At 40.7% G+C, this 26,528-nt stretch overlaps 1 protein-coding gene across 1 annotated transcript; it reads left to right on the plus strand.

The window, feature by feature from the left end:
- The first annotated feature begins 1,783 nt into the window (after window positions 1-1,783).
- kcnj6 (potassium inwardly rectifying channel subfamily J member 6) lies at window positions 1,784-23,290 on the plus strand. The gene is made up of 3 exons (XM_086309339.1): window positions 1,784-3,341; window positions 16,486-17,403; window positions 22,112-23,290. The coding sequence occupies exons 2-3, from the start codon at window positions 16,509-16,511 to the stop codon at window positions 22,462-22,464; spliced, it is 1,248 nt and encodes a 415-aa protein (XP_086165465.1). The 5' UTR covers window positions 1,784-3,341; window positions 16,486-16,508; the 3' UTR covers window positions 22,465-23,290.
- The last annotated feature ends 3,238 nt before the right edge of the window (window positions 23,291-26,528 follow it).

Genomic DNA, 26,528 nt, shown 5'->3' on the forward strand with positions numbered 1-26,528 from the left:
CAACGAGGTGTTATATATAGAGGTGAAGACGTCCGCCAGGTCCGCAGCACAGTCTTTTAGCACCCGGCCCAGCACTCCATCCGGCCCGGCCGCCTTCCTGGTGTTAATGCTCCGGAACACACGCCTCAGCTCATGAGTGCTCAGGACCGGAGCAGGGTCGGTTGAGGGGAGAGGGGACAGGACAGGGTCGGTGTTCTCCCTGTCAAAACGGGTATAAAAGAGATTTAGATCCTCAGCCAGTTGAGGACATGCAGAGATTTCTTGAATCATTAGCTGACTTTATCCACCATGTACAGAGGAGTTAAAGAAGGTCAGGAATGCCATGGTTTTATAGAAAATCAGCCCCATTTAAAATCTGATAATCTCGACTCTTAAGTGTGTGATTTAAGTTTGAAGGTTGTTGGTGTATATCTATGATGACTTTGTGTCCGAGCCACCAGCAGTGCTGTGGTTAAGCAGACAAGCTGTAAGAAGTCAGTAAGACGTCTGTGATGTAACCACAGATCGACTTTAAAGGCCAGCTCTAACCGTACCATTATGTATGTTTATGCATTAATTCATTTCCTGATTTATCAGTCTGACTGTAGCTTTGGTCTGACCTGTGTCAGGGTTCATGACCCACCACATTTCCAGAGCCATCATTTGAACACATGCCCTTATAGTGGATATTGTATATTGTGATTAAACTGAAGTCAGATGTGTATATTTTAAGACTAACTTGCTTCAGGTGTAATCTAGACAGAGTATATTTTCATTAAGCTGCAAGTTTTTAAAGCTATAAGGAAGCTGGGGCTGTATCCATATTGCCATTCACAGTGTGGGTTGAAGGAGTTTGTTTTATTGCACACTAATGAATATTTGTAGTTAATGCAGCAGATGTGAAGCTGTCTAGAATTCAGAAATATTTGTTAACAACCTCAGTTGTTATTTTTCCACCTCTTTTAACACTGCTGTACTTTATAAAGTCAGAGCACCTTGAAAGTTTGACATCTCCAAGTTTCACCTCAGTGTCGCCTCACTTCAGTTATCCTTACTAAGAAATGCAAACATGCTTATTTTATTGATTATGCAGGAGCGATGCTACATTATTTCCTGGAGCACTACTTGTAACTTTGTTTTTACAACATTGTGTTTGTTTATAGTGTTTTATTTGGTTTCTTATCTGTTTCTGTTAGCTTCCAGGAAGCTCTGGTTATATATTGTCGACTTCAGTTTGTTTGTATTGTGAAAGACTAATGTGTCATTTTTATTATTTATGGTAAAATTAAAACTGTTAAGTGCATCCACAACTTTGTTCCTGTTTTATTGACCATTCTGTGGTGAAGATTTGTAGGAATAAAGTTAAATAAAATATTGTATTTATAAAAGAGCGAATAACATTTTTAATGTTCTTACACAGCTGTGTTCAGAAGTTTACACCACCATGCTTGACAGTTTGTACAGTGTTCTTATGTTTGAAAGCCTCACCTCTCCTCCAAACATACCTCTTGTCACTGTGACCAAATAGCTCAGTCTTTGTCTCATCTGACCATAAAACTTTTCTGCAGAAGGCATTTGGCTTGGCCTCTCAGTCCATCACAGTGGACAGTGACAGTTTTGGTCTTTTTCCAGACCTTGGCAATATGGTGACATGTCAAATATATAGGTATATACAGGTAAATTTATATAATTATAACTTCAATTATGCTTCTTAGATCTTCAGAGTTCCTTGGACTTTCTCATTAATCTGAGTATTTGTCAGTCCAGTGATGTCAAACAAATCCTTTTTATGCTGCAGAAATCATTAACAGCCCAAAATTACCACGATATTGATGTCCAGGATGAGTGGAATGAGGGCAAGCACCTTAAACTACTGGATGCTACTTCAGCAAGTCAGCTCAATCCTGCCAGCAATGGTGAGTTATTGCCTGGATTTTTCCAGCAATGCGAGTGGAGACCCGGAGGATCCAGGTTCAGCACCATGGAGAGCACCGAGGCATACATCCTGAGTGTAAAAATAACAAAATCAACATGCTAGCAAAATATATTTACATTTTTCCTCTTACTATATGTTCATTTAATATATAGAGGATTGTTAGTCCTTGTTGCCTCAAACTGAGCATTTATTTATGATATAGCCCAGCAATTCACACGGGTTTCCAGCATTCGACGATAGAAGACTGGAAAAAAGTTGCCTGGTCTGATGAGTCTTGATTTCTGCTGTGATATTCACATGTAGGGTAAGTATCTATGTAAGCAGCTAGTATGTAATGCCAGAATTGGCATAACCAACATGAGAACATGGATCCATCTGGCCTTGTATCAGTGTTTCAGGCTGTTGGCGATATAATGGTGTTGGGATATTTTACTGGCGCTCCTTGCCCCACCTAAATATTGTTGCTGACCCTGTTCATCCCTTTGTAGCTTCAGTGTAGCATCTTCTGATTGCTGCTTTCAGCAGGATAACGTGCCATGTCACCTTAAACTGGTTCCTTCAACATGACAGTGAATTCGCTGCACTCAAACGACCTCCACAGTCATCAGGTCTCAATCCAATAGACCGTCTTTGGGATGTGGTGGAACATAAGATTGATATCATTGTTGTGCAGTAACTGCGTGATGCTATCATGTCAACATGGACCAAAATCTCTCTTCTTCCAGCGTCTCGTTGAATATAAGCTGAGAAGAATTTAAGCAATTCTGGAGACAAAAGGGAATCCAACCCGGTACCAGCAAGGTCCAGCTAATAAAGTGGTCAAGTGTATGTATGGTATAGCTTATGTCCTATAATGACGTCCTTTTTATTTGACCAAAATACTGCAGCTCCTGTAATGATGCCTCTTTTATTTTTTCAAGTTTATTGAATTATTGGCAAACGAACTGCTGAGAAATTTAAAGCGACCTCGTTCACGAGTCTAACAATGATGTCAGAAAGGCTTCTGCATTTACTTTGCATTGTTTTACTGATATATTGCTTATTTCTCCTGATGTTTCCATGCACTGTGTATCCGCACTGTGTTGTATCACCTCCCATATTTCCAGTCCCCCTCCTTCTCCTCCCTCTCTCTCTGCTTACTCTTTCTCTCTTTTTGCTCAACCTTCCTCTTCCTCTCTCGCTCTCTCCCTCTCTCTCCCTCACTGCCCACCTATGTCTCTCTCCCAGCTGAGAGGGGTGGAGGCTGACGGCCGATGGTTTTTAAACGGATAGGGGATGGAGGAAAGGGGGAATTAGTGGCTCCTCTTCACTCGGTCTTCGCAACAGCGTCCCGGTAATCAGAGACCAGCAGCCTCAGCGGAGATTTTTCATGGGAACGAAACGGCTTAAAATGAGCCGGGGAGTGATCGCTGATCTGCTGCACAAGGTAAGAGCCTCTCCTTCCTGCGCGGCTCCTTGCGGCGATGCTGATGATCGGCTTGTTAAATGTAATCATGTGTTTTATATGGAAGGGGGGGGAGGAGGGCAGTGGGGGTGGATAGTTACATAACAGTGCATATCAGAGATTAATTAAGACAATAATAATCAGCATAAGAGAAAGACAGACACACAGAGGGAGAGAGAGATAAGGGGGAAAGGCGCATCTCAGATGGTGGAAGCTGACTGAGGAAGCTCCCGGCGGCTGTTTTGTGCGCTGACATGATAAGGAGAGGAAAGCAGCCGCTCGGATGGAAGAAACTGGAAGGTGTTGAAGAAAATGTTGCAGGCTGTGAGCGCCTGCAGGCCTCACGTCACCACAGGACACAGATAAGGCTAATAAACGAGCCACACTGCAGCACATAAAGGCAGCAAATGAAGCAACGACAGGAGGCCATCGTCATCATCATTATTATCATTATTATTGCTGTTATAATCGCGATCACCTACACACCCCCACACCCGTGACAGCGGGGGAAATATCTCCTGCTTGGTTTGCTCTCGAAATCATTTAGCCGGGTCGTAATAAAAACCCCTGCTGTTATATTCACTTCACTTTTCCCTGGATTACAGGTGAAGCTAAACCTCCCCCTCCCCTTAACCAGCCCACTCGTGTTTTTCTTTAATACATATAAAAGTTTTTAAATAAAGGTTGAAACTTCCCCTAAACAGAAATTATACTCGCATATAAAACTGAAATGAACTGTAATGATGATAAAAATAAATTATAAACTAACAGCTCCTCACACTTGAATAACCTCAGGTCGTGACACAGCCCCTTCTAATTCATTCATTCATTCATTCATTAACTTAATTTCATAAGGCAGCCAGGTTAAGATGTGTGTCCAGAAACATTTATAAATCTGAGATGGTGCAAAAGCAAGCACGAAGTCCAGAAATGGTTCATTTCCTTTCAGTCGTGCTTTAGAAATGTGCTGTAGGGGTTATAAACTGGGCAAACTGGGATGTGCTGGAGGTTTTTCCAGAAAGGCGCTGAAATGCAAAAGAAATGCAGTGAAAAGCAGGCTCTGCCGGGGTATAATTAACTCAAATGGAGTAATCTCAAGCAGTTAATGAAACCGGTAATTCCTTGACCACTTTCATTTTAAAGCCTTAAAATGTAGAATTTATGAAGATTTCTTTCTTCTTTCTTTCTTTTTATGAAGATATTTGCCATTAAAATCTGTTCAGGTGTAAATCTGACTCACAGTTTCCAACTGCAGTGATTTTTCCTTATGAAATAGCATAGTATAAATAGTTTGATCCAATAGACAGTGAGTACATTGGATCCCAGCCTCCTTTAAAAAAACATTTTCTTCTGTGTTGCTCATTTAAGTCGGTTACCTGAGGCTCCTGCCAGTCTCCACTCTGTGGTCCTCCTCTGGAGTAACGCCGTTTTTGTGCTGGTAACACGATTCAGCAGAATTCACTCTGTGCTTGTTTTCCTGCTGATACTGTGTCTCAGTTGATATTAACTCAATCCTGTTCTGTTGATAGTCACTTTGCATTTGTCTGCATAAAATGTATGTTTTTTGTTTGAGGCTCATTTTCCTTCCCTGGACTACCACCCTGGCTAGACATGTCAAAATATCAGAAATCAGGTCATTAGTAACAATATTCTTGTTCTTGTGGCGTAGACCAATCCACCGGACTAATAACATGCAGACCCCTTCTCCCCTTGTTGCTGCCAAAGCAGCTCTGACCCTCTGTCCTGTGGTGGCTGGCATCAGGACGTTGGCAGCAGATCCTGTGGGTCCTGATGGCTGAGGCCTCAGAGCTTGATCCAAAGTAACATCATATTAGAATCCACCTCAGTCTCACAGCAGTTTCTAAAATAGTCACAACTGTTATTCTATTATTTAGTTTCTCTTGGCACGTGTGCTGCTTTTCTGTCAATGTGCTCAAAATCAGTATTTTCTCCTTTTAAAGGGTGAAAAAGTCCACATTCTGAAACTGATGGAAGTCATTTAGATTTCCTCACTTCGGTTGTGTTTTTTTAAAAGCATTTCCAATCATAAGAAGCTACTTGGCTACTTATATATGTGGCAATTTGGGTTAAAATATAGTTGCCAAGTTGTTTCTTGGTTGCTAGGGTGATGCGTTGCCTTTGAAGAGCCTGGACACAACATATGCTGCAGACATGGACATATACTTCCTGCCCATGACTGTTTTTTCCTGACTATTTCATGTCCTGCGCTGAGGCCTGGAGGAGGAATTCGGGCGTTTGAAGACCAGGCCATAAGCTTGGCTTATCTTTCCTGAGCAGTTTTTTTCTAAGTGCTATAGAAGAAGATGCTGTTGTGGTGGAGGAGGCTGCTGCTGTTGGAGAGTGCAGGTCTGCAGCAGTGTGTAGGTGGAACAAGCATCGAAAGGTTGCACTATAAACCCAGTTATAAGTGGCCTTAGGTAACATGTTAAAGAAGGTAATAAGTTGTTTTTTGTTTACAACAACAGCCTGTATAATATTAGAGGGAGAACCCCAGCGATCAATGACCTCTGCTGTGAGAGTGGGGAGGAAGAACTCCATCTTTAACAAGAAGAGACCTCCAGCAGAGCCAGGCTCAGAGAGTCGTAGCATACTGCCTCAGCTGGTTGACAGAGGAAGAGAAGAAGAAATGACTAGAGGTTCATAAAGTAATAATGTTATATTATCAATGTTTTTCAGCATAGCTTCACATTTTTGCTGCTTTGCTGCCATCGGAGGCTGAAAGCATTTTGCTGCTGGCATAAAGTTTACGATGGGTGTCTGTGTTTTGTTTTTTTGTTTTTTCATTTTTGATGGAGAAACACTGAAAATACTGACAATAACAAAAGCTGTTTACAGTAAAACTCTCTAATTTAGCTTTTTGTTGCCCAGTAGCTGTCGTGTCCTGCCTCTAGAAACTCAGTTAGCAATTTTAATGCGATTACTGTTTTTAAAATTATTGCACTTTAACAAAAGTCATTACTTAGAGAAGTTGATTTAACAGTAAAATACAGGTTTAAGAATTACTCTTGCACTAAAATTCTTTTCTCAAGCTGCACAGGTTAAATGAAGATATTAAGCGATGGCCAGATTGCTTAATACCTTCTTACCACAGTTCCCAAAAGGCTGCTTCCTTCTGGGAACTGTGGTAACATGCTGCCAACATGGAACTTGTACAGTCGTGGATGGCTTGATGCTGAACAAATGTAAAACTGATTAATAAAGCATAAAATGCAATTGAAATATGTTTTGTTAACCCTAACAATTTGGAAATTTCTATTAAAAAAAACAACATAGATGAAACGAAATAGCTCAGAAAGGTGAAAAATTAATGCTTGAAACATTTTAAAAATCTAAAAAAAAAGTCTAGTTCTGTTGTTGTGTGCAGAAACCCTGCAGAAAACCAGTCTTACATTCTTTATGAGAACAAAGATGATGTGAGCATGAACACGTTTGCTCAAACATGAAAGGTGTTTTTTGGCCCATCTTTAAAGGATGTCAGGTTTTAATGAATACATGCATGTGTGGTGTGTAACCCAAAATTAATACATAAAATCAAAACCGAGGGCCGGAAAAAAAAATACTACGCACACTCTACTATTAAAACTGAACATCAAAGCGACGTAATACCCAGAAAAACACACACACACACCAAGCCTAGACTTCTGGGTGGCTGCATATCAACGATGATCAAAATGTGCACATGAATATTTGCACAGATGAGCTTCAAAGCCTGAGGGAGCTTTTGACATTTACACATTTTTAAAAATGTGTTTCAAAACTTGCTTACTTTAAGATTACTAAAGGCTTTGCGGATTTCATAACCCATTAATAAAGATCCTTAAAAAAACTGTGACTGACACCCAGAGTTCAGCCCACGTGGTGATGCCCTCACAAAAGTCAATTTATCAATAATGAACAAACCCATTAGCCTTTACAAATGACTTCTGGTGATTAATGCAGACTTGATGAATAACCTTAAATTGATATACCTGAACATTCTTACTGACCAGGCCCACACATTTCCTGTGAAAGAGTCAGCTCAATTAAAACACACAAGGTTAGATCCAGATCAAATCTGTGCTAGGATGTGAAAATTATTTGCATGTGACGTCTATAGTGCCTGTCCTCAGCTGTTTGTGTGGCTAAAAATAGCTGGAGTCCCCATGCGGCTTCTGCCGGATTTTAGCCACATCTGGATGTTGCTACCTGGTCAACAATCACCCCCAAACGGCAAAGACACAGAAAGAAGCTGAAGCACCAATAACACGATTGTCTGCTGCTGCTGTTGTGTTCACGCATGTCATCAGTCGATGTTCATCCTACACAGCACGTCTACATGCATCCTGCTGCAGGCCAACAAACGATGTTCAGCATCGTTGCACTTGTGTAACCATCTGTGAAACAGATCCTCTTGTGTGTAATATCCTCCAGTGTTTCAGTTTAGCACCGTTTGTAGCTTCATGAGCGGGATATGGTGGGATGAGCTGTTTTGGGGGATGCTTTCCTGTAAAAGTCATCTTTATCTACCTTTAGGCCTCATGAGGCCATATACGGTTTATAGATGGGCTTGTTAATTTCACGTGTAGCCTAATGTTTAACTGAAAATCTGTGGGTGTACAGATAGACGGCCTACAACCAAAGGTTCACCATATTAAGGTTCAAATAGGACAGGGGCCCAGAGACCAGTTTGAAACCACCTGTAAAACCAGCAGTCTTCAAAATAAGGGTTCTCCAACCAGTTTGTGAGTGGTTGCCCATAGTTTGCATTGTCTGCAAACTACTCATGAAGAGATGGTGAGACTGTGAAAACTGAGACATAAACCATCCAAACCAGCGACCACGACCGAAATCTGCCAGTAATGAAAGCGATCAGGATGAGGTCTTTGGTGCAGCACAGTCTTTGTGAGTGATGCCATGTAGCAAATGTCAGTAACCAGTCTCCAACCAACCAAAGAACACATTTTTCCTGGCAACCGGAGGTCATCTGGGGGTCACCAACCAGTCTGTATTGACTGAAGCCTTATTTGGATGAACTATCCTCGAGGGAGGGGTGGCACAGTGTATACGAAGGGTAATGTTATTATAGTTAACTAAAACTAAATTAAACCCCTCCCCCCCAAAAATTTATTAATTTAGTATATTATAAATAAAATAAAATAAAAATTACAACTAACACTAACTGAAAATGAAGTAAAATAAAATAAAAATAGAGACGAAATATTAAATATTGACAAACGTTAAGTATGTGTCAGTTTGGTAAAAATTGTTACATGTTTACTGAGACTTTGTCTACAAGACTGCGTGTGTAATACCTGTGTTGATTTTCCTAAATATTACTGATGACATAGAAGATAATATTTTAGATATTAATAAAATAAGGACTAAAACTAACACTGAAACTAATAAAAACGAAACATTTTAAAATAAAAAAACTTACCCAAACTAAAATGAATTGAGAACAAGAAGTCAAAATTAAATAAAAATAAAAACTAATTAGAAAATTCAAAGCTATAATAACTCTGACGAGAGGAACAGACTTCCTGCTTTGAAGCTTAAAATCCTAGAGTTCAATAAAACACAAATAATTCATTAATAATCAGCTCAAATCTGCAGGCTGATGAGGACGCACACATAAATGTTCCCCCGTCAGTGTATTTATGTTGGATGGGACTATCCACAGAGGCTGTAAACATGCTTTTTAATGTTGTGAAGTTTTAACATTTTAACACGGGAACATATTTGAAGCACACTGAACACTCAAGTGGCCACTTGAGGAACTGCAGTTTCTGGCACGTAGTTTGCTTCCTTTTCCAGCTGTGAGCCCATCAGCTTGTCTTGACTTAGCCTTTAGGGGCAACAGACAGTATTTGGAGGCTTTCAGTCTTAATATCTACATAGCAGCTTATTGGTTCATGCACCAGTCATTGATTCATTTATAAATAACTGTAGAAAATGTATTTGCTGTCAGATCTCCTTCTTCTTTGCAGTCCTGATGGACGGGATGACCAATGAGGTCACGGTGGATGATGTTTGCAGATGATACTCTAGTGAGAGCAGGGAGCAGGTGGAAGAAAGGCTGCAGAGGTGGAGGTATGCTCTGTAGTGAAGAGAGATGAAAGTAGAAGCAAGAGAGCACACGTGTGTGAAGGAGAGGCAGGCAGGTGTAACAGGGAAGCTGCAAGGAGAAGAGGTAGTGAAGGTTTAAAACAAGGGACGGTGTACAAGATAGGTAAAGATGAGGAGAGTGCAGGCAGGGTGGAGCAGGCGGAGATGAGTCTCAGGGTGATTTGTGACAGAAGGAATATAAAAAATAGACAGGAGAGGCTGAGGTGTTTTGGATATGTGCAGAGGAGGCCTTGAAGAAGAAAGAAGGAAAAGAGGAAAACCTGTGAGGAGGTTAATGGTTGTAGTGAAGAGGGTTGGTGTGACAGGGGAGGATGCTGGGGTGAGATGGAGGTCGATGACCCGCTATGGTGATCCCTAAAAGCAGCAGCTTTTTCCTTTTTGGAAAATTTAACCCCTTTTTTGTTCTCCACGCCGTCTGTTTACCTGCATGCTGCAAAAGCCCGCTCAAGCATGATTGGTCAGCAGCATCCAGACACTACGCCTGAGAACCAGAAAGTTTCTGTTACTAAAAACCGCTTCCCGTAATCACAGATTCTGAATGTTCATAAGCAGATATTTGTTTACAGAGATTGCTTCGTGTGTGCCAGCTCTCTCTCTCTCTCTCTCAGCTGTTATACAGATAATAACCACAAAGCCTTTCTGGAACCAGTGAGCTTCACCAAAAAAGCATTCCTTTGTCAGAGTTTCCTGCACCATCACCACTCAGTTTTTAATATGTATATTATGTAATATGTATATTTAATATGTATGTAATAGCTATTTAAGTCATCATTTGTCTAGAGATATTTACAGCAGCTACTTGGAGACTATAAGAGCCATGAGAATCAAAAGTGGTAAAGTGGTGGGTTATGAAACCAAAAGCTCAAAGATGCTGAAAAGCTCCACTGAGCTGAGGGGCCGAGTAGCAGTATAGTGATAACAGCTGCTGTAATTTGTTATCAATATTTACTTATTGATTACACAAATGAGATAAAATTCATCCCGTGAGACTTGGCAGCACTAAACTTTTATTTCATTATCTTGGGTTTTATTGTTTTCTGTGCCAAACATCCTCTTAATAAGCCGGTGTTATCAGATATTTATTCACAGATATTCAGCATTAGAATAAAAAAACAGATGTCACATGAATGGGAGCTCTGTGCACAAAGCACATGCAGCACATTGTTCTTCCTTCGGGCCCCGCTGAAACGAGATGAAACAGACAAATGTTATCCAACGCCGTGGCCTCATCCAGTACATTCCTGCTATATTGTGAGCACTTTGGTAGACTGAGCTGTGCGTTGCCATGGAAACCAGTGCTGCTCAAGCTCATAATATTCCCCCGTGAATGGAGAGCAGAACGGCTTCAGCACAGCCATTTGTTCCAGTGGTAGGAACGCTGATGGTGGTGGCTTAGGATCGTATGTGCGGAGTAAAGGAAATCAATGCTGATCTCAGGACAGTCCGAGGCGCAGGCTCGGGCGGAGGGGTGGGAGGTGTGGGAGGTCGGGGGGAGAAACTCCTAATGTGACACACTTATCAGAGGGATCACACAACAAGCCCCGCTGTGTTCAGTTTTCAGCACCACACGCAGAACAAAAACGGACAGGACGGCGCAGCAGGGACCTTTAAGGAGGAGAGGTCAGGTTCAGGAAGTTTAAGAGGCTGAGGGGTTTACAGAGTGCAGCCTTCCTTAAATCTGACTCAAGGTTATTTTTTTCCTATTTTCTTTTTCTTTTCTTTTTTTTTTTTACCAAATGCAATTAGTGTCGGTTCTTATCTGCAGCTCTGTCCGAAAGGATGATGATGAGGCCCGATTTCAACATTTGTCCTGGATATCGTATTATAGACCACTCTCTGGCCAAGCAGTCAACCTTTTTTCACACAATTTGTTTTACATCTATAAAAACACAATATGCACAGCCTCAAGGAAGTACAAAAAATTGGGATGATATAATTTTAATTGCCATGGCTATTTCAAGGGCCCTGTGATAGGATGGCGAGCTTTCCAGGATCTGCCCTGCCTGGCATAAGCTCGAGCTCTCCCATGACCTGAAACTGGATGGATGGATTTTATATCACAATATTTACCATAAACCACCAGAAAAGAATTTCAAACTAGTGTAAAATAATTAAATGATTGGGCCTTAAATTATAGGCTAGATGAGGGCAGTTCAATAACATTGACAGAATCACTCCTCCTAACTAAACTCCACCTTCAGAGCGAGCAAATGAAATAACAAAGCAACTCTTTCATTTCTGTGTCTTTAAAAGTTCTATTTTTATGTGAAGTTTAACCTTGCAGGACCAACTTTATAACTCCCCGAGTTAATTTTGTGCAACCACAGTGTGGATTAAAGAACCAGTTCAGTTGAGAACTGGTTCCAAATTGTCCTCAGAGCTCAATTTATTTATTTTTGTCAATGTGGGCATGTTTTTCTGACAGTTGTGCATTTCATAACAATGACGTCAAACTCGAGCCAGCGGAGCTTTTTGGACACCTGAGTCTCATGCGAGCCTTTTATTCTGCTCTTTTTTTAGCGTTCATACTCAGAGATCATACAACATGTGTAGGCTGCAGGAAGCAGATCAGGGATCATTAAGAGATTCGATATCGAGAGCATGACCCATGGATAGAGTGAATAATGACATTAATATCTTAATAATGTCTGTCAAACAAAATGACTCGGGCTATAGACCCCCTTTTTTCTCCTAATCCTCAGAGGTCCTGACATGAACCGAGTGATAATTCTTCTGCTCTAATTTAACCTTGTGAGGTCTCCCTATGTGACCCTATGTTATCTGAATTTCCATATTGATGCTTTATTTTAAAATATACTCCAAAGTCTCAGTTAGATTTTGTTGAATCTATTCTTCATGCTTCAGTCTTGAGCCACTCCTTATTTCTCCAGGCTTCCTGAAGGTCCAACGTTTGTCTTTGGACATTGGCTCCTTTTTCACTCAGAAGAATATTTTTTTGTGTTATTGTTTCGTAAGCCATTTAATGCTGACCTATGAATCATTCAAGCATAAAAAAGACAACTAACTTAAGGGATGAACCAGTGTTGAGTTTATGGTATCTTTAGGTGTTTTGTTACTTAGTGTTTCTTTAGTTGAATCTCTGAAAAATGCCAAAAGTAACAGTTTGACAGACATAAAATTCAATTTTTGCACCAAGAAGATGATTTCCAAACGGTGGCATATCTCAGCATGCTGTGCGGTTTGTTCTTAAAACTTTTGAAGAAGCTGGACAAGTGGAAGACAAAAGAAGAAGTGGCAGGGCTAAAAAGCTATGAATAGCGGAGGTTAAATAGCATCACCTTATTTTTACATCGCTTGAAAGCCGGAAATGTCATGATCCAAATGGTGTAACTATTTTATAATAGCAATATTGCAGCAGCTGCACAAATTCCTCATTTTCTTAAAAGAGTGTTTCAGTTTTTCTGATGTCATTTGACAACTCTCATGTCACATACACACAGTTTTCCAAGCTTTTAGTTAAAAAAGAGACTGGATGGTCTCTGGTGTAGCTCACTGGGTTGACTACGTGACCCACTGCCATAAGACTAATGCAGAGGCTATTTAATGCCTGTCTTCTCTGTACTATCCTGTTGCAATGACTGAAAAATCCCAACAAGTGCCCAACTTTAAAAGTGTTGCTTAAAAACTTATGTATGAGTATTTTGTACATGCATGAGTTTTCCTGTCCAAGCCTCTTTGCCACAACAGTACAGCACACACAGAATACTCCACTGTACACAATGCTTTGTTGGGAAACTAAGTTAAATCTCCAACCTGAGCTAAAAGTGCCGTCTTAAAAGGGCTGTCAGGATACGAAGTGAGTTTGGGTGATGGCTCTCAATCTCACTTCGCAGTATGGCTTCCTCGTGGCTGCCGGGGAGCTCCTCAGCACCCACGGAGCTGAATTACAACCTGAATTCGGTGTTACACACTTGCTCTGCACTGGATGAGTTACTGTGACAAAGCGTAGTTTGCTGTTGGCAGCGTAGGCGGTGACACGTTTTCCCTCAGCTGCACCCGAAGCTGCACGGATTCACGCTGAGCCTGTTTATTAGCGGTGGTGAATCTGCGCACTAGGCTTTAAACAATGGCAGAGTAGGAGGTCTATTGTTTATGATATTATTTGCATGCGTGCCTTGTTTGTGTAGCTGCCACTCACACTGTCCACACTAAGTTGGTTTAATTTGTAAATGCATCTGTAAGCACTCCTTCCAGACATTTTCCTTTTTCACAAAAGCAGCTTCAACTGAGAGAATGTAAAGAGCGGACAACCTGTAGACTTCGACGTGATCTTTGAGAGGCTCGATAAAGAGCCTGCCTTGTATTACTGTGACTAAACTGGATGTAGCGTTTTGTTGTGTTTCATTTCTGCCGCATCTAATTTGGTAGAGTTGCAGTTGAGAATTTATAGAACAGCCTCAGTGTTTACTGACTCATCGAGTATGGCTGTTACTTACTGAACCTCTCTGGCCTCGTGTTGGCAATCTGTCTGCATTTATAAATTCAACAACAATTATTTGCAACTTTTTTACTGTCAGCAGAAGTCAAACCCGAGTTGTTCAGAGACAGGTTGTCTTCCACTCAGTGATGTGCACAATCACCCTGAATGTGATTGCACAGGTTGAGGTTGAGCGTTGGTGCACGCTTGACCTTTGGGTGTCCAGTTAGATCACCATAGCTACTTTCAGTCTGTCTCTGAGCGTGAAAAATTCAGTGCAACCACCGATTTAGTCTGAAGGATGACTCTGTCCTATTTTCACTGTAGTGTGACTGAGACATTTGTCTTTTTTTGTTAGTCCTCTGTAGTGTGTAAGTTCTAGTTTAGCGTTTTGGAGTCTGATATTTGAGTTAGGTCTTTGTATTTGGTTTATTATTATACCTGCCACAGTTTCCCATGTTCAGTGAGTTTCCTTAGTTTAGTTCTCTTCTTATTACCTGTTTCATTTTGTCAGGTGTTTTGTGACTGATTTGACAATGAGGACATTGAGTGTCCTCAGTGTCTCCACCTGTGACTCATTTCCCCAGCTCCCTCCACTTTGATCATTACCATGTGGTTAAATAGTCCAGTCCTTCACTTCAGTGTTTATCAAAGCATCTGTGTTACCTTCCTACTCTGGATTTTTCTGTTTATTTCCCTTGTGGACTTAACCTAATAAAAGGTGCATTTTTGTTACTTCTGCCTGCTCTTTGGGTCTTGCATTCAACAAACTGTGAGACAAGCTCAGACATCAGACTGCTTTCTTCTATTGGCTCTATATGATGTTTTCTGGGGATATCCCTAATATGGTCACATCAATGCACAAATGCACTTGCTGCCTCTATTTGCGAGCAACGTGTGATTAAAGGGAGAAGAGCTAAAGCCCCAAAGCCCAGTAATAGAAATAAAGATTATTTTAAACCATGAATCATGCAAAGCTACTATAGTAGAGGCCAATAAAGAAAACATGCAGTTGGGATGTCCATTTAAGGGTAAGATTTATGACAGAAGCTGTACATTTAAATTCAGTTTGTGGGTTTTAATCGGGGCAGCATAGCAGCTCAAGAACAAGTGTTGATTAATGTGTTGTTTAGTACAATCTGTAGTAGTCTGGGAAGTGAGACGGAAGAAAATATGCATTACAAAAATGTCGATTTGCATTAATTTAATTTGTTGTTAGTTTCTTTGTGGGCAGAGGTCAACGGAAATACGATCAGGAACGCTAATTTCCACACACAAATGGTTTCATTGTTATTGCAGATGGCGCCGTGGAATTAAATTTAAATTGCTAATCTAACCAAAGCAGTAAAAAGTATGAATTCAGCACTGATGTACGCACAGCAGTGAAAGCCATTTAACGTTGGGAATAACAATATACTATTGCTTAGTTGTAATTGTTTTCCATAATGAATCTGAGCTGAGTGACGTGTTTTCCAAAGCTACTTCTGAATCGTATTATTCGGGTGGCATTTTCATTAAAAGCCCCACTCTTGACAGTGTGGATAATTCATGTCCAAATGAAAAAAATTATTAACCCTCTGTGCCAACCAAGCCAGAGGAGCTTTCTTCTTTTTACCATAATTCTTCGATTGTTTATGCTTTCAAACTAATTCAGACATCTCCGTGAAAATAGCCCACCACTGCTCCACGTCAAGTACAATTTGTTATGGTGATGATGTTGTTTTGGGCGAGTCGTAGCAGCTCCAGGAAACTGAAGGGGGGAAGGGTTGAACAACTGGAGATGGCTGATTGGTGAAAAACCCAGTGTGAAAAAATGACTTGTGCAGGCTCATATTATCTTGTTTTCACCGTAATTAGACAGATCTAATATATTTAAAATTTAAGTTCCAATTACAAATGTAAACAACTGTAAAATATTTGTTATTTTATATGTGTGTTTTCTGAAAAGAAAAAACAAATACATCTCAAATTATTTATGCTCAAAATGCTGACTTTAAGTAATTTGTTTACATGTAAATTTCCTGCGTGATTTTGTTACACTTCCACTGTGAAACATTGAAGTTAATGCAACCTGGTCAAATAAATTTCTTGATTGGAATGCATTCAGTTTATAACCAGCATATTTTCCTTAATTAATGATTGTTTGGAAAAAAAATAAACATTTGATTTGATATATTTTAGTTTATGTAGCTGTAGACTAATGACATGTGATTGACAAGTTGTTAGCCATCCAGACCATCTAGACCATCCAGTCTGAGCATGTGGTTTGATAGTCATAGTTGCAGTTCACTTATCACATGTGGTTACAAAACACCAAGGTGGTATGCTCTTTTACGCTCCAAATGTGGATTTGTTTTTATACTTCCTTGTCTGTCAAATATTATTCTCTAAAACACCACACTGCATCTAAAGTAAAATAACGCCAAATGAGGTACCCATCGTATTGATTGTATTGAAATATTAATAAGTTAGATCCTGAACAACCGTCTAGATGTGTCACCATCATCTTAGAGTTCCTGCACTTGCTAACTCATGATCACTGCTGTGTTCTTCCTCTTGCAGGCTTGAATCCACCGAGAAACCCCATGGAGCAGGATGTGGAGAGCCCAATAATCAGAAAGCCCAAGTTGCCAAAGCAGGCCAGAGAGGACCTGCCTAAACACCTGGCAGAAATCGACCGGGTGAAAAAGATTCAGCGGTATGTCCAGAAAGATGGGAAGTGCAACGTCCATCACGGAAACGTCCGAGAGACATACCGCTATCTGACAGACATTTTTACCACACTGGTAGATCTCAAGTGGAGGTTTAACCTCTTCATCTTTGTGTTGGTGTACACGGTGACATGGCTCTTCTTTGGCTTCATGTGGTGGCTTATTGCCTACCTCCGGGGTGATCTGGACCATATAGCAGACAACCAGTGGACTCCGTGTGTCAATAACCTCAACGGGTTTGTATCAGCGTTTCTGTTCTCCATTGAAACAGAGACCACCATTGGTTATGGATACAGAGTGATCACGGACAAATGCCCCGAGGGAATAGTGCTGCTTTTAGTTCAGTCAGTGCTGGGATCTATCGTGAATGCCTTCATGGTGGGTTGCATGTTTGTTAAGATCTCACAGCCCAAGAAACGGGCTGAGACACTAGTGTTTTCCACCAATGCGGTCATCTCCATGAGAGATGGTCGGCTGTGCCTGATGTTCAGAGTTGGAGACCTCCGAAACTCGCACATCGTCGAGGCTTCAATCAGGGCCAAGCTTATCAAGTCTAAGCAGACCAAGGAGGGGGAGTTCATCCCTTTGAACCAGACAGATATAAACGTGGGTTACAACACAGGAGATGACAGGCTCTTCCTGGTATCGCCACTCATCATCTGCCATGAGATCAATCAAAACAGCCCCTTCTGGGATATCTCACAGGCCCACCTGTCCAAGGAGGAGCTGGAAATTGTTGTGATCCTCGAGGGGATGGTGGAGGCCACAGGTGAGTCATCAGATTCAAAATCTCAGAGGTTAAGGTGTACAGTAATTGCTGTTTATTGGATCTAATGTCACACAATGACTTTCTAATGCTTTATTTATTGCAGAGAACTGCTTCACCATATCTCTGGAGTAGTGCTCAGTTAATTTTGTAATTTTAACAAAATGATTACAAACATGTTTTCAGTGCTCAGCCTGACCAATGCCACCAGCTGTGCTGGATTTCAGTATGTATGTTTGAATAATAATTGTTAAAATACTTAAATCTGCCGTTAGAATTTCAGCTTTTTTCTGATAATAGTGAACTGGCTGCCATTACGCTGGATCTGCCATTAAAGGCACATCTTGAGAGAACACCAGTGTATCTGGCCACAACTTCTCATATATCTCAGAATGTTATCAAAAAAACATCTCTTCAAGTTTATTTGGATTTACTGTATTGTTGCTGGATTTGTAATACATAGAAGGCAGTGGACTTCAGTACAAAAGCTCACCTGTAGTCAGAGCTTGCTGACCTACAATGAACCACATCTTACCTTAAGACACTGGAGGGGAATCAAATACTGCTTTGCACTCTGCAGCTTTAATGCACTACAATGTCCTTTGAAATACATTCATTTTTAAGTCACTGTAACATTTTTAAGTTTCACTGACTCTTCTTCTGGCACAACCGTAAGGAATCTTATTTTGAAGGGATTTCCACTGAAAGTTGGTGCACACGTCTCCCACAGGGTCAATCTGGGAACCCATCAGTAAGCCTGACGACAGCCTCAGATAATTTTAGGGTGGCAGGAGATAACTGGGACAAGACTTCCTGTTCCACATGCCACTTGTCATTTACTAATGCGGATAACTCTTTTATAAAGCCAGTAAAATGCTAAAGAGTAGACAGGGGATAGTCAGTGGTTTCAAGATCGCTTTTCAGAGGTATTTAGCCATCTTTTGGTCTCCATGTGGTCTGCTTTTATGTGGTGCACAAAAATTAGTTTTTGCAACATTGTTTAAGGTTTAATTAACCTCATCACACCACATATGCAAACAGGAGGTGCAACACAATTTTGTATATGTCCAGCATTAGTGTTTTTTCTCATATTATATCAGAGCAGTATGTGTCACGTGATAAAGCAAGTGTGTAAGTTCATCCCTGAATGTGTGCATAGTATTTCCACGTTAAGCTTAACAACTGATATATTAAGCCACAGCTGGACTGGCCATCGAGTTCCATATTGAGGTGAAAAGGAAGCGATTTGTCCCGTACTTCAGCTAGAATTAAAAAATAGACACAAAGCTGGAGTTATTCTGTCTTTGCTGCGCAGTTGCATCTACTTCTCTCATTCACTCCCCCTTCCTCTCCTGTTATTACTTCAAACATGAAACTGATCAATGATCAGCTGATCGGCTTTTCTGCCGCAAGTCCCGTCTGTCTTGATTGTTTATCGCCCACTTTGCGCTAGAAAGAGGAAACCAGCGGATAAACAACACCAGCACGTTTAAGCGTGATAAGCTGTTGTTAGAATGTATTTAATATTACTTTCTAGTATAAGCTGAGGTTTGCTGGAGCCACAGCTGTAAAAGCTGCTGGTCATGATATCGTTTGGATATGTAGCGAGAGTGAAACATGAAGATGAAACCAGGAGATGTCCTTACTGAACGGGTGAGTTAAAGGAAAGTTATGAACTGTTTCCGAGAGACAAATAACACCAGGATCCTTTTTTACGTAGCTGACGGCTGGTAACTGTGCAGGGGCGGGTCTAGCAAAGTTTTGCCAGAGGGGCCAGGTTGGGCATTAACAGGGAAAGGGGGGCACAAAGAAATACTTTTCTTTGTTATGTCATTTAAAAACTTTGAATAAATAATTATCTGAATCTTACAACAAAAGTGGTCATCTGATTAAATGTATAGAAATCCATTATTGTATATAGTAAGTAATAAGTCTAATATATACCCTAGTAAGATATAGTACTTTTTCCTTTGGGAAGGTACCATCTGTGCAGTCTGCAATTCTGTTGAAGAAAGATGTTGAATCTATTTAATTATTGTAGAAAAAGAATTGATTTCTGTGCATTTGTCTTACACTTGCATTAAATTAAAGTTGATTACATCGATTAAGCATCATGAGGTGGAGGGCGAGGGGTGGTTCCCTAATATTTTTGCTGGGAGTTGGCAACCCTATTAGATAGGTTGCTTAATATTTCCACTAAGTACTCTTTAAAATACCAGAATAGGGGGGATGGTGTAGGTTTAAAGTTATTATTTTATAGTTCAGTGTTGCTGAACTATAAAATGTTTTGGGTGCAGTGTATTTTTTGCATACAGGTATGACAGAATAGCTTCAGTCTCTTGTTTTTTAAAACTTGATTATGAACTTTTACAAAATGCAGCAAGATATTAATAAAAAAAAACAGTTTTATTGATTACAAAATATCGGATTCATCTCGGTATCGGCAGATATCCAAACTTATGATATCGGAATTGGTATCGGACATTAAAAAGTGGTATCGTGCCACCTCTACTTTAAAATGTGTCCCAATTTTCCTTTCAGTCATGCCGCAGCAGTCAACACAATTGATGTAGCTCTTTTTAATTACGCTATGTTTTCAATTCAGACACACATCATCATCGTCTATCTTAAAGAAGGCCCCCGGGATGAGGAAACGCTAACAGAGATGTATATAAAGACAGATGTAAAGCGTTAGAGTTAGATTTAAAAAGATGAGGGCCTGTGCAGAGCACAGCTGCACAGCCGAGAGCAGGATGACCAAAACATCTGGATGGGCAGTAGGAGACGTGAGGGAGATACCAACGATTTGCGTCACCATCCCAAAAATCACTCGATTTTCACATCATCATGTTAGATGAGATGGTTGCTGAAATGCCTGAATTCTGAACTGGTATTCGATCATTTGTCTCACTCTCAGACTCAATGAAACAAAAAGAACCAATTACATAATCGTTGCGTGACGTGTTTTGAAACAGCTGCTGGAGGCTCACTGAGGACTCTGTTTCCTGCAGACAGCTGAGCCAAAGAGCTCACTGATGAATATGAAAACACAAGTAAACGCTGCTGGAAAGTGATTAGGACCCACTCCTGGTTACAGTTAACTAACCATAGAGGAAGTGTGTTTAAATCACCTGCAGTAACGATGCTGTAAAGATTATAACAACACGCCTGTACATCCAGGGGAACGTTGAGGGATAAGCCTCATTTAAATCCAACTCTACCTGCTAGTACCATCGTTAGCACAGCTCAAGCAGGAGAAAATAAATGCCACCAATGCCCATTTTTCAGAAATCATTCTTCTGCCCAACAAAGCGGGAAACTGGAATATGCTGTCACTTCTTGCTTCGATTTTTCAAAGATAGGTGCAAATGTAAGGTGAAAGGGACAGGAGCTTTGAAAATAACAGAAAGTTAGTTACTGTAGTTGTAATGCAGAGGGAATTATAGCACTTAAAATGCACTTGATCGCAGCAATTCAAAGGGAAGCAAATGGGTTGTTTGTGGAAGATAAAATGTGTGAGCAGCATCTGGCAGATGGGGATGGTGACGCAGGGTGATGACAGGAGCCTCAGGGAGGCTTCAGGATAAATCTACTATTGCTTCTGAGCTGTGAAGACCCCCACGGGACCCTGGGAGTGATGACAGTGGACAGAGGGAGGGAAGGGAAAAAAATCACACCTTTTCCCTGAGTAATTTACACTTTCCGAGGATATCATTATTCCTGCTGTTTATCGCAAATAACCTGCCATAAATCTGCTGAGTGTTTATAGAAAAAAGATGCTCCTTATAGCTGCCGACGTTGCCTGAGAACTGTCACATTTTTTAAATCTGTCTAAATAATCCAGTTATTTGTGATAGTTGCTGTTACAGCAAATTAAATGGTGCCAATTTGTAAAACTGTAAAACAAAACAACAACAAAAAACCATATATATATATAAATCTACTTGGTTAACCTCTATAAGAGCAAGTGTTCTGGCAGTTTACTGGTGTGAAACATCCAGATCTTTTCAGGAGTGACCATACCAGCAGATTCACCCAAGGTCAGACGATGCAGTGCTCAGAGAAACTGCAAAAACCCCAAGAGCTCCATCTTGGCCTCTACAGGTCTCAGTCAGCACGTTCAGTGTTAAAGTTCGTGACAGTACGATTGGGAAAAACTGAACAACAAATAGCTGGTTTGGATGGGTTACCAGGAGGAACCCTCTTCTCTCTAAAAGAACATGGCAGCACAGCTTAGGTTTGCAAAACCGCAACTGAACAGCCCTTTGGACAGATGACACCACATGTCAGCACAAACACTCAAACCAAATATGAAGCATGGTGGTGGAGGGATGATTAAGGTCACTGCGTCTGTATAAATATTCTAGAACAACCTGTCCAACAGCTAAAAATTGGCAGGAATTGGGTCGTACAAAAGGACAATGACACCAGTCCATACGCTCTATACCTCGTACTGACAGTTCTCTGATGGGGTGTGCTATTTAAGCTGCTTTAGCGTACATAAAGTTGATGCTGCCTCTGCAAGCTGCTTTGCAACCCACCTCCACCAATGCGTTTAATGCTAGATTTTCTGTGTCTGTTGCTGCTCTTTGGAGCCTTACAGCCAAAGATAAATTACTGCAATAGACTAGGACTCCCATTTTGGCTAAAGATTGCTAAGACTACACGAGTCCCACAGTTTCTAATGGTTTTCTTTGTTTTGTCTCTCCAGGTATGACCTGCCAGGCAAGGAGCTCCTACGTCAGCAGTGAGATCAAGTGGGGCTACCGCTTCACGCCCGTCCTGACGCTGGAGGACGGCTTCTACGAGGTGGACTACAACAGCTTCCACGACATCTACGAAACTGACACACCCACCTGCAGTGCCAAAGAGCTCGCTGATATGGCCAACCGCGCCCGCTTGCCCCTAACTTGGTCGCTGGCTAGCAAGCTGAGCCAGCAGGGGCTGCCAGAGTCTGAACAGGAGGGTCAGGAGACCAAAACCAACCTGGACGAGCAGGGGAAGAGTGAGAAGACCGAGAGGAACGGGGACATTGCCAATTTAGAGAGTGAGTCCAAAGTGTAGCGAGCGTGGCAAGAGGCAAGCGTGAAGTCGAAACGAGATTAATGGACTGTACTGTTGGTCTCCCGCCGAGGAAGGCCACCCATTGAGGACCAATGAGCACAGTAGACCAAGTACCCCTGCACCACGAACTGCTTTTTTCTCAGTGATTTACATTTACCCCAAAAACGAGAAAACACGTAGACATGTGGCCCACCGCTGGAGTGAAAACCCCCTGCGGCAAGTGCATGTTTCAAATATAATGTGATGTCCTCCTGACAAGATTCCTATTATTTTTTCTATTAAGATATTCCTAGGGGCATTTGCTAAGTATTTTTGTATATATTACAAAATGTTTTAAATTCTTTGTTTTGTTGCAGTATTTGACACGTTTGATACTACTTCCTTTAGGTTAGTTCTGTATATATTCTCTGCCTTACTGTATGTATAAAGCTTTCATTATTTGTTTTTCAGGAATATATAAGCATGTATAAACATTAACTGCAGTTGATTTATCTTGTATTCTGTATATACTGTATGATGATATTATTATTATTATTATTATTATTGTTGTTATAAGGAACACATACAGTTCAATGGATGCAAACTCTAGTTTAAACCAATGAAAGATTCTTCCCCAATGATAAGTGTTCGTTTAAAGTAGTACGACACGAAGCCATGACTTGCTGTTTACAGCTAACTGACTTCAGACAATGGCCCTTTAAAAACTGCATTTTGTCACTTTTGCACACTGGAGTCTTCTGATGAAGGTTAGTGACTGTTTGAGTCTCCAGAAATAACTCACCTGTCACCTAAAAGTATCAATAAATAAACAGTAAGTTGCTTATTATGAACTTGGTGAGATGTTGTTTTTGTAACACTTTTACTCAAATCCAGAATCTACTGACGTACTTTCAGGACACCTTTTTGTTTTTTGTCTGCTTTTCCTATAAGTTTACGAATTCTGAAATTTGCACTTAAAATTGCATACAGTGGTCCCTCGCTATCCGGTTGTTCAGTGATGACGCCACGAATCCTACTTCCGGGCCTAAAGTAGTCTGCGTTTAATATGGCTTTTGTGTTGTTAACATGTTTAATGTTATGTATTTTCTTCTATTTGATCTCAAAAAGCTCCTAAAACAGTCAGTGATCACTGTTGACCTCCCTCGGCTTTTATTACCGCTAATCATTTATTTAAGCTCAGTTTTTAAAACCTTAGGATGTAACTACAGCCCAGCCCATGCAGCAGTATATGAATGACTAACCTCGTATTGTGGATGGATTATCTCAGTTGTTCTCCTGGCTGAAGTTTGGTCCTTTTACAGCATCCTGCCATGCGATTACATTTGTTCCTGACCACCGAGAACACTCACGGTAACTTTTATCGAGTGGAAAAAAAAAGTTAGCTTGTTTATATTATGCTAACATAGCTGTGTCGCTAGCGGTCACGTAGCACATCATTATATTCCAGCTAGCCCAACTTCAGTAACCCTACTGTACAAACGTCACTGCTGTTTAGTTTTCTGTCTTCATTTATGCTGGAAGTGATAACAGAGCTGTACGTTTTAATTTGTTTCCAAAACCCCGCAGTCAGGACATGCTATATTGTATTTAGATAGAAGCTAGCGAGCTAACTCCCTGCTAACTTCTAACTCCGTTAAATGTCATAAATTCCGTTTTCATGGATGCCTGGATGTTAAACTCAATTGTTACACCTGGTAGAGCAGAACGCTGATCATTTTATTAAAGATGAAAGACTTTAGACAGTTTTTCAACTCTCAGTAATGCCATAGTGATCGTTTGATATATGGACGTGCAGCGGAGTTTAGGTCCAGACACGGCTAGTGACGTCAGACTTAACGACCGGATAACGCGCCTTGCTGATTTTTATTGTGCAATTTTGCTTGATTTCTTTTTTTTTTTCCACAGCGCATCGTGTTCTGCGTCCTGATTGCCTGTAGCCCATTGTCCAATCTCCTCCATGCAGTGTCTCCTGTACGGTACAGAATGCGTTCAGCTTGTCAAATTTATATAAATCTTCGATCGCTAGCAGTGTGACTCTGAAGTGCTGTACTGTATGTTTGTAAGTCCCCCCCCTCAACAAACACAACAATGTCGATGAAACGTTTTGCACCGTTAAAGGCACTTCCGGTGGCACCCAAAAGGCAGAGGAAGATGCTACCCATCGCACAAAAAAGTTGGACTTCTGGATATGCTAAAGGAAGGTAGAAGTTACTGTATTTTTCGGACCATAAGGATAAGTCAAACTCTACTCAACTCATTCTTCTTGCTTCCTCTACTTCCGTACCATTGATTCATTAATGTTGCTCTATTCGCATGTTCTGGACCTGAAAACAGGGTTTGATCTTTGGTTTAATTCTATAATACTGGACTTACTTTTCTACGAAGGGTTGAACTTTGAGAGTGTTTAAACAAGAGAGAAAAGTATGAAAATATTCATGCCTGTCTGAGAAAAGTGTATAAAGTGTGCAGTGGGGGGTTTTACAGCCTTAAAACATCTATAATAATTGTAAAAAATAAAGCTGGCTACAAATTTCACCTATCGCGGGTTATTTTTAGAACGTAACTCCAATAACAGGGACCACTGTAACTCATAAAATGTTTTTGTTTCTTATGAATTAAAATCAAGCAGCAACTTTATAGACTACCATATAAAAAGCAAACATGGGTCCTCGCCAATCAGATCCACGTCACATTTGTGACTCTGTCCTCCCAAAACACAGATGGTTACAAACAAAATGGTGAAGTCTTCCACAAACCACTGGTTGACATCGCAAGTAGCCAATGTCCATCAATGTAGCGCATCAGTCCACAGACTGCTTTTTTTGCACACCCACATAGGTGGACAAGTTTCAGTGTGAGTTTGTTAACCCACAACCAAAGCCTGCATCATTGTAACGTGTCCTTTTTATCTCATAAATATGTTTCCAAAAAATAAAGCTCTTATTAATTTACTATGATAATCTAATGCTTAGCACAAACAAAAGTGAGGTATCAACATAAGTAACGATTATCTTCATTTATTTTCTTGGTTAATCTTTGTTAGTTTGTAACTTGACAGAAGATGAAATATGAATGTCCCTGTCACAGCACTTCAAAAGTGTGTAAACAGTACATCAAAATTAGTTGATTTTAGTACTTTCAGGCTTTTAAATCTGAGATCAAACTGGCAAAAGTAGAGGCTGGAGTCTTTTGTGCAAAAGTTAGCAAGCAACACAGTGGCAGGTGTAACTCGCTGCCCAGGTGTTTCCTTTTGAATCAGTTCTTCACAGCAGGTGAGAGCAGTGGGCGTCCAGCCTTCATTTCATTATTTCACATCTTTTCATCTTGCATCAGTTGGAGCCAGAAGGCTGCACGAAGACCAAAGAGCTGAACATGACAGAAAAACAACTTATCTGTAAGAAGAGGAAACAAAAAGTAAAGGATTGACATCAAGCTCAGAAAACAGAAAAGAAACTAGTGATGGACTTCAAAATAAACTGTATCCTCCAAGCTTTGAAGAATAACCACAAAACAAGTGTGACATTGACGGGGAGATTTTATAATGAAAAAGTTTGTGTTGTGCACCCAAAATTGGCCTTGAAGCAAAGTTATGAGACAGATGAGAGCATAAATGCAACCTTTGCCAAAGTCAGGGAAAGCCAACAGTGTGAAGAAAACCACAAAGTGCCCTTGACTCAAATCATTCCCGCTCCTCAGCGAAGCACACAGCAGCAAAAACCGTCATCCTCGACAGACTCGGATAATTCATTCTCACTGACAGAGGAACAGATGACAGCAGGGGGGAGCAGCAGGTGTTGTTTAGAAGTGTAAAGATTATTTTGGCAGGACCTTCATCCTGCAACAAGACAGTGACACCCACCCCCCAGCCACACCGAGGTGCAACCAAAGCTTTTATCAGCCTCAGTCTTAAATAAAGTGTCCACTTCAGGCTCCAGATTTAAACCCTACTGAACATTTTCTCTGCAGCAAAGGAGAGAGAAGGTAAACATCACTAGAAAGTGTTCTAAAACTTTTCCTTCTTTTGACATACATCTGTTCACTTGCACATGTGGAAAAGCTGACTT

Source organism: Aulonocara sp. 'chitande type north' Nkhata Bay, linkage group LG10 (assembly GCF_057382095.1).
Source record: "Aulonocara sp. 'chitande type north' Nkhata Bay isolate Kocher_YH1m ecotype deep benthic linkage group LG10, A_spYH_male_GT1.1, whole genome shotgun sequence".
Lineage (NCBI taxonomy): Eukaryota > Metazoa > Chordata > Actinopteri > Cichliformes > Cichlidae > Aulonocara > Aulonocara sp. 'chitande type north' Nkhata Bay.

Bases quoted from the DNA above. Each gene is read 5' to 3' on its own strand.
- kcnj6 (XM_086309339.1), top strand. From the start codon at position 16,509: ATGGAGCAGGATGTGGAGAGCCCAATAATCAGAAAGCCCAAGTTGCCA. The intron at 17,404-22,111 runs GTGAGTCATCAG...TTGTCTCTCCAG, and splicing joins GGGGATGGTGGAGGCCACAG to GTATGACCTGCCAGGCAAGG.